The sequence below is a fragment of the Chlamydotis macqueenii genome, chromosome 3 (genome assembly GCF_036417535.1).
Source record: "Chlamydotis macqueenii isolate bChlMac1 chromosome 3, bChlMac1.mat, whole genome shotgun sequence".
NCBI classification, from domain to species: Eukaryota; Metazoa; Chordata; class Aves; order Otidiformes; family Otididae; genus Chlamydotis; species Chlamydotis macqueenii.
In genome coordinates this window covers 71,567,231-71,579,230 of record NC_141558.1, presented here as the reverse complement: position 1 = coordinate 71,579,230, position 12,000 = coordinate 71,567,231, and the positions used below count along the sequence as shown (strand labels likewise).

Here is a 12,000-nt window from a genome sequence, read left to right as displayed (position 1 = left end):
TTTTGGAGGTAGTTTTTCCCTAAGCAAATGTGTTCCAGCTAGGAATCTAGTCCAGCACATGGCATGTTTACAGCTTTCTTCACGTTTAACAAACAACCAAAATTCAGTTGTTAGTTGTGCTGCTGCACCCAGCCTATATGTGTCCTGAGCTACAGCATGAGTAGGTTCTCCTAGAACATAGCACAATATATATTTAGCTTAAGATAGGTCCTCTCGGTTCCCTAAGATGTTCTCTTGCCTAAGGGTTGATCTCATGTTGCTGGGAGGCGGCCATGTTAGCCTGTTTTCTTCAGTCACTGGATGAAGGAATTAAAAATGGAACCGGAATCTGGCCTTCCTGCTGGGAGCTCAAATTCAGCAGTGCTGAAGACTGACATTTTTGCAGTGAGATGAGAATGGAAAACCCATTACTTCTAAGATGGCTGAAACTACAGGTATCTGACAGAACTTTGGTCAGATGGAGCTTGCTGGCAGAGGTCTTGCTAGGGAGATGTGGCAGCAGGATGCACCTGACAATATCGGAAAGGAAAAACTTTTGTCAGCATGAAAAAGACTCTTGTCACTGCTAGCAGAAGGATGGGGAATGCCTAACTGCCAACAGCAGTGTGGATATCACAGGCACCTGTCAGTAACTGGACTGAGATGGAGCCTGGCCTGGCATAGGCATGAGCAGCATGTGAGCAGGGATTCTTGGCTTGATGTAGAGTCTGAGCTCTATCTGAATTCACTTTTTCAGACTCGGAGTAACAAACAGCAGAAACAACTGTGTTTCAAAGGTGAGCGTGTGATGTGGATCCAACCTACAACTCTCAAGGAACTGGTGGCTCTCAAATCCCAGTACCCCAATGCCAAGCTCGTTGTGGGGAACACGGAAGTAGGTAAGAGGAAGAGCTGATGCTCATTATGAGCAGTTGGAAAACCTTCCATGGATTATTTTGTGAGAACAGTGCAAATGTAAACCTCCTTCATGCCATTGCTGTTAAATAGCTGTTTAGTCTTCAGGCTGTACATAGGAATAAATTTTCTTCTCAGGTAGATCAGTCTCACAGTGAATGTTTTCCCTGTTCTTTGCTGTATCAGGCGAAAAAAAAAAAAAAAAGCTTATCTAGACCTCTGAGCTTTTGTGCTAGTTTTGTGGAATTTTGAGAAGAGGGGAGTGGCAAGGTGTAAAATGACCTCATAATCAATGAATTCAGTTGTGAAACCTGTATTTTGAAATATTTTTCAGTGACTAAACTCTCAAGAAGTGAAATCTTACTGTTTTTTTCCCCCAAAATATAGGCTTCTGCAAACGTTAATGCTGAGGAGGAGGGTTCAGACACATTTAGTAATTCTGTTATCCTGAGCAATTGGTTCAGGGGACAATTCCCAAACTTTGTATGGCTCATTGTATTCATTGTTCTTTCCTGAAGGATTATGTACAACAATAGCCAGGTTACACAAGTACTAAACAGTCTATTTAAGGTTATTGTAAGCCTAGAAAAGAGTCTCTAATACTTCCCTATGAGAATTCTGATATTAGTGGAAAAGAGCTTTTAGATTGCTATCTCTGTGACCTTATATAATCTGTGTAACAGATGGTCAATGAATTGACTCTTTAACAGGCCTGCTGCCATTTTATCAGGAAATGGTTAACTTACTTAGGCTCTTTATCACCTATGTGTAACTGAAGGAGTCCTACTTTTCTTTAAGGTATTGAGATGAGGTTAAAGAACATGTTGTATCCAGTGATAATAGCACCAACATGGATCTCTGAAATGAATGCTGTTCAGCACACTGAAACAGGTGAGCAAAAAAGAGGCAGAATGCCTGTGAAGTGAGTGGGGACTCCACGGCATAGTAAAAAGTATATGAAGGAAAATCGCCAGCTTAAAAGCTGCTTTTTTTATATGCATAGAACTTCCCATGCATGGAACCGTGTGCTATTGCAGAATCATAGAATAGTTTGGGTTGGAAGGGACCTTTAAAGGTCACCTAGTTCAACTCCCCTGCAAGGAGTAGGGACATCTCCAGCCAGATCAAGTTGCTCAGAGCCCCATCCAAACTGGCCTTGAATGTTTCCAGGGATGGGGCACCCACCACCTCTCTGGGCAACCTGTTCCAGTGTTCCACCACCCTCACTGTAAAAATTTTTCCCTATATCTAGTCTAAATCTAACCCCCCTCTATTTTAAAACCATTACCCCTTGTCCTATCACAACAGGCCCTGCTAAAAAGTTTCTCTCCATCTTAAAAGTAATTTGAGAATCAGAGGGCTTTCACTAGAAGGTATATTAGACATTTTATCTGCTTGATGCATTGTGTTTTACATGTATTAACTGGGTTAATAATGGGTTTAAATGGGCAATCTTTTTATTTAGAAGGATTTTAAAATTAGTAACTGGGGGAGAGATGCTGGGTTCGACATTCTAAATGAGTAAATGAAGTATTGCATTTATATTTGTGTTGGAAACAGATCAACCTTACAAACAGTTAGAAGTAATAGGACAATGTAGTGCATGTGTAAGGTGTGGAAACTCGAGAGTCCTTGGAGTTCACTCCTCAAAGGACAAACTAGTATCTATAGGAGAGCAATATCATTCCTAATAGGCTGAGGCAAAAGGGCTGTGGGTTACTGTCATGTGAGGGGCAGTACCACCATGAAGTGTGATTTAAGGGTGAATTTTGTTCTGAGGATGTGATGTTTATACGCAGTGCATACAAAATAGTCTAGTGTGACTGCATGTCTTCTCTTAACCCTACTGTCTGGTTAAACTCAGTGGCATCTAAGCTTTGTAGACACAGTTATAACTGTCCTCCTGTACCTTAATGTTTGGGAGAACAAGAATTATTTTCATTTGTTTCTTTACAGGGGTCACCTTTGGTGCTGCCTGTACCTTGAGCTCAGTAGAGGAGGTGCTGAGAAAAGCAGTGGCAGAGCTTCCTCCTTACAAAACAGAGGTCTTCCAGGCTGTCCTTGAACAGCTGAGGTGGTTTGCAGGGCCACAGATCAGGAATGTTGCTGTAAGTGTTTTCCCACTTCATTAAAGGACTGAAATTGCTGATTGAGCAAAAAGAATTTATCAAAGCAAACTCAAGCAGAGTTAACACCTAGTGCGCAGTGTCTAGAGTAATGTACATGTTATGGCTGTATCTTCAAGTTTTTTGATATTTATCTGATACATACATTCTCACTCTAGGCTCTTGGTGGGAACATAATGACAGCAAGCCCGATTTCTGACCTAAATCCTGTGTTAATGGCAAGTGGAAGCAAACTGACTCTGGTATCAAATGGTGAGTTAGTTACATTTCCTTGTGGCACTGAGGGGAGTGGGATAGTCAACAGTCCTCTGCCATGGGCTGTCAGGTCAGGTCAGAACTTGAAAGTGGAAGATAACATTATGTAAAAAAGTCTTAGTTTGAATCTTCAGGAGTTTTGCCCTTCTTGAAGCTGAAGTTCTAAGACTAGGCCTAAGGTGGGCTTCCTAAATAATTTTGAACTTCTCTGCCAGAATGGATCTTTGGTACTGTGTATGTACCTACAGATGGATCCTTGTGAAGAGCTAGTTGAGAATGTCTATTCATTAAAAAAAAATAGGCATGAAATTGTTTCTGTCACTGTCATACTTTAATCCTTGTGGATTTTTCAGATAAAGATTGAAACTTGTTTAGTTTTTTGTTTGTTTTTTTTTTCCTTGAAGAAAGCCAACTATCTCAATTTGTATTTGCTCTTAGGAAAATTTTTTTTTAAAATAGGATCCTCAAAGTAAGTGAACAATCTGATCAGTGACTTTCTCTTGTACTAGTTTGTGTGCAGGCAAAGGAAAGGGGAAAGAAGGAATTGCATTGGGATGTTGGAAACTAGTTCACCTGGAGGCTCAGCTTTAATTAGATAAAGAAGGAGAGGGATCTCTTTGATGGGTTCCTGTGCAAATAAAAGTTTGTATGTAGGCAGAAGCTGCCATAGATTCCATAAGGACAAAACTAAATCTGAGAAAATCCTTCCTGATTTGATGAAAGAGGATGGAAAAATGAGAACTGATATATCAAGAGTGATCTGTGTAGGTAGAAGCCTCTTTCACACATACTATTGCCATTCTTCGTCTGAGTTATTAATTCATCTGCCGTTGATCTCTCCTTGCTCTACAGAGGGCAAAAGGACTATCACGATGGACGAGAAGTTTTTCACCGGATACAGAAAGACAATAGTTAAGCCTGAAGAAGTACTTCTGTCTGTTGAAATACCCTACAGCAAGAAGGTAGGCTTGTAGGAAAAGACTTCAGTGTCTATGCAGCTAAAATGCTGTTAGTTGAGTGTTATTTTCAATGTTAGGCACTTTTTTTTTCTGTGGAAACTGACCTCCAAATGCTTATGTAGCCCCAAGTGGACTAGGAAGCAAGTAAATTATTTCATTAAAATGTAGCAACATTCTCTTTTTGACAAGCAACAGGAGCTGGGCTTTATGACAAAGTACAGTAAGTCCAAGAAGTTTTCTAGTGAAAGAAATATAAATTTCACTTTATTCTCTGGAGCTTTCTGAGTGCATTCAGTAATGATGAAAGGCGACAAAGTGATGTTCCCAGAGGTCTAAGTTCTGTTTGCAAAATAGTACAGCAAACATGCTAGCAGTTCCTAGTAAAGTGAAGTTAAAGTTCTTGAAATTTCCACTTTATTTCTGTGAACTGAAATGGGAAAAGAAATGGGGAAAAGTGTGTATGGATAAAAGGGAAATTCAATTTCTACATCCTTGCCTTGCAAGACTGAAACCACAAGGACTGATTATTAGGGAATTTTGACAACATGGACTTGCAACTTCAAATGAGCCTGCAAAACTTCCTTCAAATAGAGCAATGAACACTTCTCCTCTATAGCAGCATAAACCATAGCTGATTCAGAGTGTCTAAGAGGTAAAGCTCTCCTTTTTTTCCCTTTAGGGCTGAGAACATCAGGCTGTAATTTTATGGCTGTGAAGGTACTTTTTTAGGGCTTGAGGCTACAACTTATAAGATGCTAGGATTCACAGGGTAGTGACACATTTTCTTTATCTACAGAAAACACTGATATACTTGAAATGCCATCATATTATGGGATAGAACCAATAAATTCTTTGTCTATCCTCTCTAATTTTTGTATCTAACTATTAAGGGAACATAGCTATTTTATTTATGGTCTTTTTCCATCTATTTCTGTGTGATTCTTCTTTCATCTTGTGGTAATTGCAGGAAGCATCACTTTCTGCCAAAATGAGAAACAACTTGAGGTAGTCAATGGAAAACACCATATTCCTCCATCCGCATGACAGTCATACGGCAATTTAACAAAACAAACAAATGTTTACCAGCAGGGCAAGGGCTTCATCTCTAGGTTGTATGCAGCTCATTGATCTGAAAAACTAAAACAACTTTTGAACTCTCTACTTCATGGTTTCTTGGCTGACCTTTGTTCACAAACACTAAGTCAAGGAGACTAAAGTTCTTCAGAGGATGTCTGAAAGTGCTGGCATGTGGCAAACAAAGTCTCCTGGAACTATGATTTCCTTACAATTGGAAGCAGGGCTGTGTCAGCATACAGCTAGATCGAATTTTTTGGTGTATGTTTGTTTAAAACTGATGTACCCTCTTGCATGGATGTGACTTGTCACACCAAGGGTAAGACTGCCCAAACCACAGAAAGCATTAGACTAAAGAAGTTTAGCAGTTTACATGATTCAGTGTTACTGCAGAGGGACTGAGCTCAGGGTAGGCTTTACCATAGAGAGGCTGTTAAGGGATAGGAGGTAACACCTTTTTCCCCTGCTAACTTGTGTGTCAGATATTTAAGATATTCAGGGAAAAAAGATTTTTGAGTCTATGCTTGTAAGGGGATTAGAGCTGAGCAAAAACAGTATTTAGAAAAGGAAACAGCTCACTGGATTAAAGATAAACAAATTCCAGAAAAGATAACTGCTTAGCTTTTTGTATATAGCAAGACATTCCTAGAACAGGACATATCATTTATTTAACAATCCTCTTTCTCTTCTGGACTGTAAAAACATTCCTTGTGTCCCAGATAATTTTCAGAAATGTTATGCACCACTTGCATTATTACTCACTTAGTGACCATCCGCTTTCCATGTCCTTTCCCTTGCATACAACTTTCTCTATCGTATTTGTCACTGTTAGTTAACTTTTATGAAAATAGTATTCTGTATCACATAGACATTTCCTGATTTTCAAATAGAAAAAGCCTGACAACACAGCACGTATATGTTTCCATCTTTGGGAAACAATTTTGACCTACTGTTTGCTCAGTATTGCCATCATAGGCTCAGAGTATCACAATTTTTGCTCTGCTAAAGGGAGAGGAAGTGCTCATGAAGTCTTACTCCATGCTTTAAATTAGTATCCTCCAGCCTTCATCCGTATTGATCTTTATATTCCACGGTGGTGAACTGAAAAATTGACATGGAAACAATGTTTTTGCAGTTGTGAATATTGCCTGTGAATCTTTTAGAGCCGGTGTTCCTACCTGATGTTGCATCTTGTCCAGAAGGGGAGACTAATCTAGGTCCCTAATATGCTGCCCTTAAGAGTAAGCCTTGCTTGGTTTTCCTGTGAGGATAACTAACACTTAGGAGCTTTCACTGTGGTACTTTAGAGGGGACGTGCTCTGTTCTTTTGCCAACAGGTAGGGCAGACCTGGGCAGCTGATATGATGGCTACCTTCCCTACACTCCTAGTGAGGAAAAATAGTGAGTGCCTTTTCTCCCACAGGACTCTGCCAAGAAAATTAAGGTGTCTTGTAAGGAGTGAAGGCAAATATTGTCCTCTTGTTGCAATTGTGTTATTGGAAAGCTTTTCTGAAGTGTGCGGTAGAAGAGGCTGCTTTTTCTCCTCTGTGAAAGCTAATTGCTTTAACAAGTGGAATGACAGAATGTCCTCATTGGGGTGATGCTACTGATGCTTCTCTCCTATTATCTGCTGGCTGCCCACTAGTTACTTGAATTCAGGAAATGAAACACACCCTTCAGTTATATCTCCAGTAACAAATTCTCGAGGCACAAAAGGGGCCTCTTGTGAAACTGTTCCCATTGCCAACAATAGAGGAATTGTTCTTTACAATAAGGAAAGAATTGCTGTCCACTTCTGATTAGAAATAATTAATGGAACAGGCTGCTGTGCTGTGCAGAGTCACTTGGCTAAGCTATCAGAAAAGAAACTTGGCAGAAAAATCTCCAGAAGGGCCACGCAAAGACATTGGATCTGATTCCTCTCCTAGTCTGCAGGATGCGTGAACAGCAATTTGTCATAATCTTCAGGACAGGCAAAGGGAAAAACAGACTGTACTGTGACTCCAGGGTCACACTGTCACTCGGTGTATACTGGTAGAGTGTTAATCTCATATTTACCGCCACTGCTCATAGGTCAGCTGCTGAGTTTTGTGAGTTGTAGTTGCTGGTGCATTTAGAAGAATTTTCTTGCTCTGTGGAGACCAGCAGAGGATTCAGGATGGATACTGAGAATTATATTTGCAGTAACAGATTGAAATTGTCTCATATCAATTAGTCTGGTCTGTTCTAGAACTGTGAAACCTCTGTGATTATTGATTTCAATTCTTGCAGAGTTCAAAGACTTAGGACAGAGCAGAAAGTGAATGGGTTTACCAATTAGACTTCCAGCTTAGCAGCCTAGGAGAAAGAAAAAGTTGCTAAGGAGCAATAAGCTTGTTTATGTACAAAAACAATGTCCTGGTTCTTCCTTTTAAGATAGGGAAAAAATGTGACAGGTACGAGCAGATCTCTGTCAAAGCCTATTTCCCACACCGTCCTAGGTTGGCTAATAACCACTGATCTAATACATTAGAATTGAATCATGTGAAAGTGTAGAGCTGAACAAACATGTCCTACTTGGTCCTGCAAGATGAACTGGATACAGTTCCCTGGAACAGCTTATCCATGTAGGGACAGGTTAACAGCTTGTCTGTATTTATACTCCAAAGCATGCCAAGGTAAAGAATAAAGAAATATTTTCCTGTCTTCTAGGGTGAATACTTCTCAGCTTTCAAGCAGGCTTCCCGCCGGGAGGATGACATTGCTATTGTGACCTGTGGGATGAGAGTCCTGTTCCAAGATGGCACTAGCCAAGTGGAGGAGATAAAACTAAGCTATGGAGGAATGGCTCCTACAACTGTCCTGGCCCTAAAAACTTGCCAGCAGCTCACAGGCAGGTAGGATTTTCTTTTTGTGATAGGAAGGCTCTCTAATGGAATGGTGTTGATTTTTACAGAAGCAGTTCAAATACCTTAAATACTCTCTGATAGTACACAGAACGAGAAAGGGGAAGAAGTGTAGCTACAGTTCTGAAGCAGTCTGTTTTGTGTGATGCTTTGCTTCCTCCAGTATTCCTTACCCTTACAGATGCATGTCAGTTTCTGATTCAGAGAGCCATTTCCTTGCTAAATTCACTCATCTGTTGAAGTGGGCAGAAGCCAGGTGTGGGCATGTGTGGAGGCAGAGAGTGCAATATTGACGAATTTGGGCTATGTCCTTGAACACCATTTGCTCAATAACAAAAAACCAGCAATTAGAACAAGATAAGGAAATACCAAAGGCAAAAATAGTAAAGACAACCAAAAAACTATTACCAATCCAAATGAAGCATAAGGCGCATGAACAGTATATGGCTACCAATCAAATTAGATGATTAAGTGCGTGCACTTCGCGTGTAACTTAGGTAGACTATAAAAGACTAATGCTGACTAACAATAAAGGTCTCCGTAACACCATCCATGGAGTCCGTGTTTTTACTGCAACAGGCATGACCTACAAAACTGATTTTCTTTCAAATTGAACTGAGAAATCTGTGCTTTTCCCTAATAGCTTTGCCACATCTTTAGAAAAGATAACAAGAGCCCAAGAAGAAAGCAAAGCTGACATACAGAATCATAGAATAGTTTGGGTTGGAAGGGACTGTTAAAGATCATCTAGTCCAACCCCTCTGCAAGGAGCAGGGACATCTCCAACCAGATCAGGTTGCTCAGAGCCCCATCCAAACTGGCCTTGAATGTTTCCAGGGATGGGGCACCCACCACCTCTCTGGGCAACCTGTTCCAGTGTTCCACCACCCTCATTGTAAAAAATGACTTCCTAATATCTAATCTGACTCTACCTCCCTCTATTTTAAAACCATTACCCCTTGTCCTATCACAACAGGCCCTGCTGAAGAGTTTCTCCCTATCTTTCTTATAAGCCCCCTTTAGATACTGGAAGGCCACTATAAGGTCTCCCTGGAGCCTTCTCCTCTCCAGGCTGAGCAGCCCCAACTGTCTCAGCCTGTCCTCATAGGAGAGGTGCTCCATCCCTGTTGTCATCTTTGTGGCCCTCCTCTGGACTCACTCCAACAGGTCCATGTCCTTCTTATGTTGGGGGCTCCAGAGCTGGATGCAGTACTCCAGGTGGGGTCTCACGAGAGCAGAGTAGAGCGGTAGAATCACCTCCATTGACCTGCTGGCCACGCTTCTTTTGATGCAGCCCAGGATGTGGTTGGATTTCTGGGCTGCAAGCGCACACTGTCAACTCCTGTTGAGCTTCTCGTCCACCAGTACCCCAATATATACTATAAATAGTATATAGTATATATACTATACTCAGAGATAGAACAGGTGGCTGTTGCTTGAGAGCTTGCGGGGCTGCCATGTCAGAAGAGTTAGTCTGTGCTGGTGATATTTAGGGCTGAGAAGGGCCCTCTGTCACTTTTGTTCCCTTGCAGAGACTGGAATGAGAAGCTGCTGCAGGATGCCTGCCACTTACTGGCAGGTGAGATGGATCTGTCTCCTTCTGCGCCTGGTGGGATGGTGGATTTCCGACGCACGCTCACGCTCAGCTTCTTCTTCAAGTTCTACCTGACAGTCCTTCAGAAACTGAGCAAGAACCACAATGACACTGTGAGTGCTGCTAAGGAATGCAGATTTGGGGAAGGAAGACCTGTATGTGCTGTCTTGGTGGGGAAGGCGTGAGGAGAGTTCAGATTCCAGCAGTCATACCTGGTAACAAACTCCACGTTGCAATAGCTGCCAGAGCTACTCTACTTCTTCCCTGCATGACAGTGACTAGTGTATGTTCCCACTTACTTCCTTGTGGCATCCCCACCTTGCTGTGGAAGGATGGAAGGATGCTGATCTGTGGGTTCACAAGAGGATTCCTGGGCTTCTCCCCTACATTGCATTACAACTGCTCTCATGGGTCTGTGGCTATTCTTTGCACAGAGCCTGAGCCCTGTTTGCCTTTCACCCAGTAGAAGATGAATTATCTTTTCATTAAAACATGGAGAATGGAGGATATCCTGGGCTACTGGGGAATGTGAGAACAGGACTGGCAGGGAGGATGATTGTTCTTTAATATGTCTCTGGCAGAACAATCTGTGTGAGCCCATCCCCTCGAACTACATCAGTGCTACAGAACTGTTTCACAAAGATCCCATTGCAAATGCCCAGCTCTTCCAAGTAAGTAGCAGTATCTGCATGATGTAGACCTGTACTTTTCTGTAGCTCAAACTATGCTTATCTTGTTGCTTCCCTGCGTATGAGCAATACATTTACCTACAGAATGCCATTCGTGAGGCTCGTATTTGTGTCTCACTCCCTTCCTTGCTTTAGGATACAATGTTCTTTCCTATTGTTGCCCAACACTGCTCCTGATGTGTACGGCTTCATAAAAATTGATGTGGGTAGCACTCCTGCATCTGGCTCCATATCCAAATCTAAATTACCCACCTGTTTTCCACAGTTACACCTGTGTCTCTTTGCATCTCTCAGGCTACAGATTCAGGATATATCTCCTTCCTTATTTCTCTGCTAATGATCTGTCTTCTTTAGCTTTGAGAGGAGAATCAAGCTGCAGAACTTGAACCTTTTATGTGAGCTGTCACATCAAACCCTTCTCTTCCATAGTGGTTTCAAAAAACAAAGCCTTTTCACTTCTTTCTCCATGTAGCCTCCTTGTATAGCCACTCTGTCTTGTTTACCTTCCTTTTCCTTGGTTCTGAGCCTCCACCCCGTTCCCCATCTTATTAGAATGTCTCACCTTGCCTTTTGCTCTCCCATCAATGCTTCTATCCCCTGCAATACAAGCAGTAGTAGTCAGTCATGTGCTTTACTCCAGGAAGTGCCCAGGGGGCAGGCAGTTGAAGATATGGTGGGCCGGCCTCTGATGCACGTTTCAGCAGCCAAACAAGCATGTGGAGAAGCTGTTTACTGTGACGACATCCCTCACTATGAGAATGAGCTGTATCTAACGCTGGTGACCAGCACCAAAGCCCACGCTAAGATCCTGTAAGTGTTGCTTCTGAGTTTCAGATGCTGGAAGCATCCTATGCCTGGTGGCTTAGAAAACATTGATCTGTTGAGTTGCAGTTGAGGGAAAGGTTTTTGCATTAGTGGGAATGCCACTTCATTGTGCATCATTACATGGAGGTGAGCTGTACACATTACAGCTGCCTTGCAATTCCGTGTCAGTGGGAACTGAGGGAATTAACACCAAACTCAGAACTTTGCTGGAGCACAAAGTCCTTAGCCCTAGGCAACTTTCTTGTATGTCCCATCTCCTACAGTCAGGCATGAAGAATTAAAAAGGAGCAGTGTAGGAGAGCACCACGGTGTCTGAGAAGATGTAATTTTAATCACTGACCAGAGCATGTGGCTTGAATGTGCCCTTTCCTATCTGCCTAAAAATTTAGTTTGTAACATGCAATTCTACCACAGCTCTCCTGCTGGTGTGTAGTCAGCTGTGTGTATACTGTCTTCTCATTTTTGCCAGGCGCAGTGGTTTTTTTGCACTAGCCACGATCAAGCCCTTTGCATAACAGAGTTTGCTTTGGCTATTAAATGTAGAGCTGTTAGTGCTTAGCTGTAGCAAGGTAAAGAGGTCAGTATTTGGAAGTGCAGCTGTCTCTGAAAACATCTTGTCCATACAGAGCATGACTGATGCATAATTTATAACAATAGTGACTAACCAGCTCTAAAAAGCCTATCCTGGCAGGTAATGCC

The 12,000-nt window shown here is 42.0% G+C and overlaps 1 protein-coding gene across 1 annotated transcript in view; it reads left to right on the top strand.

Annotated features, from left to right (window-relative positions):
- Positions 1-12,000, top strand: part of XDH (xanthine dehydrogenase) — a 54,705-nt gene that overhangs the window by 17,196 nt on the left and 25,509 nt on the right. The window contains exons 10-18 of the mRNA XM_010122378.2: positions 737-878; positions 1,693-1,785; positions 2,851-3,002; positions 3,179-3,272; positions 4,128-4,237; positions 8,000-8,184; positions 9,726-9,900; positions 10,369-10,458; positions 11,117-11,286. Of these exons, the coding sequence (XP_010120680.2) occupies positions 737-878; positions 1,693-1,785; positions 2,851-3,002; positions 3,179-3,272; positions 4,128-4,237; positions 8,000-8,184; positions 9,726-9,900; positions 10,369-10,458; positions 11,117-11,286 (1,211 nt within the window). The remainder of the gene's footprint in view (positions 1-736; positions 879-1,692; positions 1,786-2,850; positions 3,003-3,178; positions 3,273-4,127; positions 4,238-7,999; positions 8,185-9,725; positions 9,901-10,368; positions 10,459-11,116; positions 11,287-12,000) is intronic.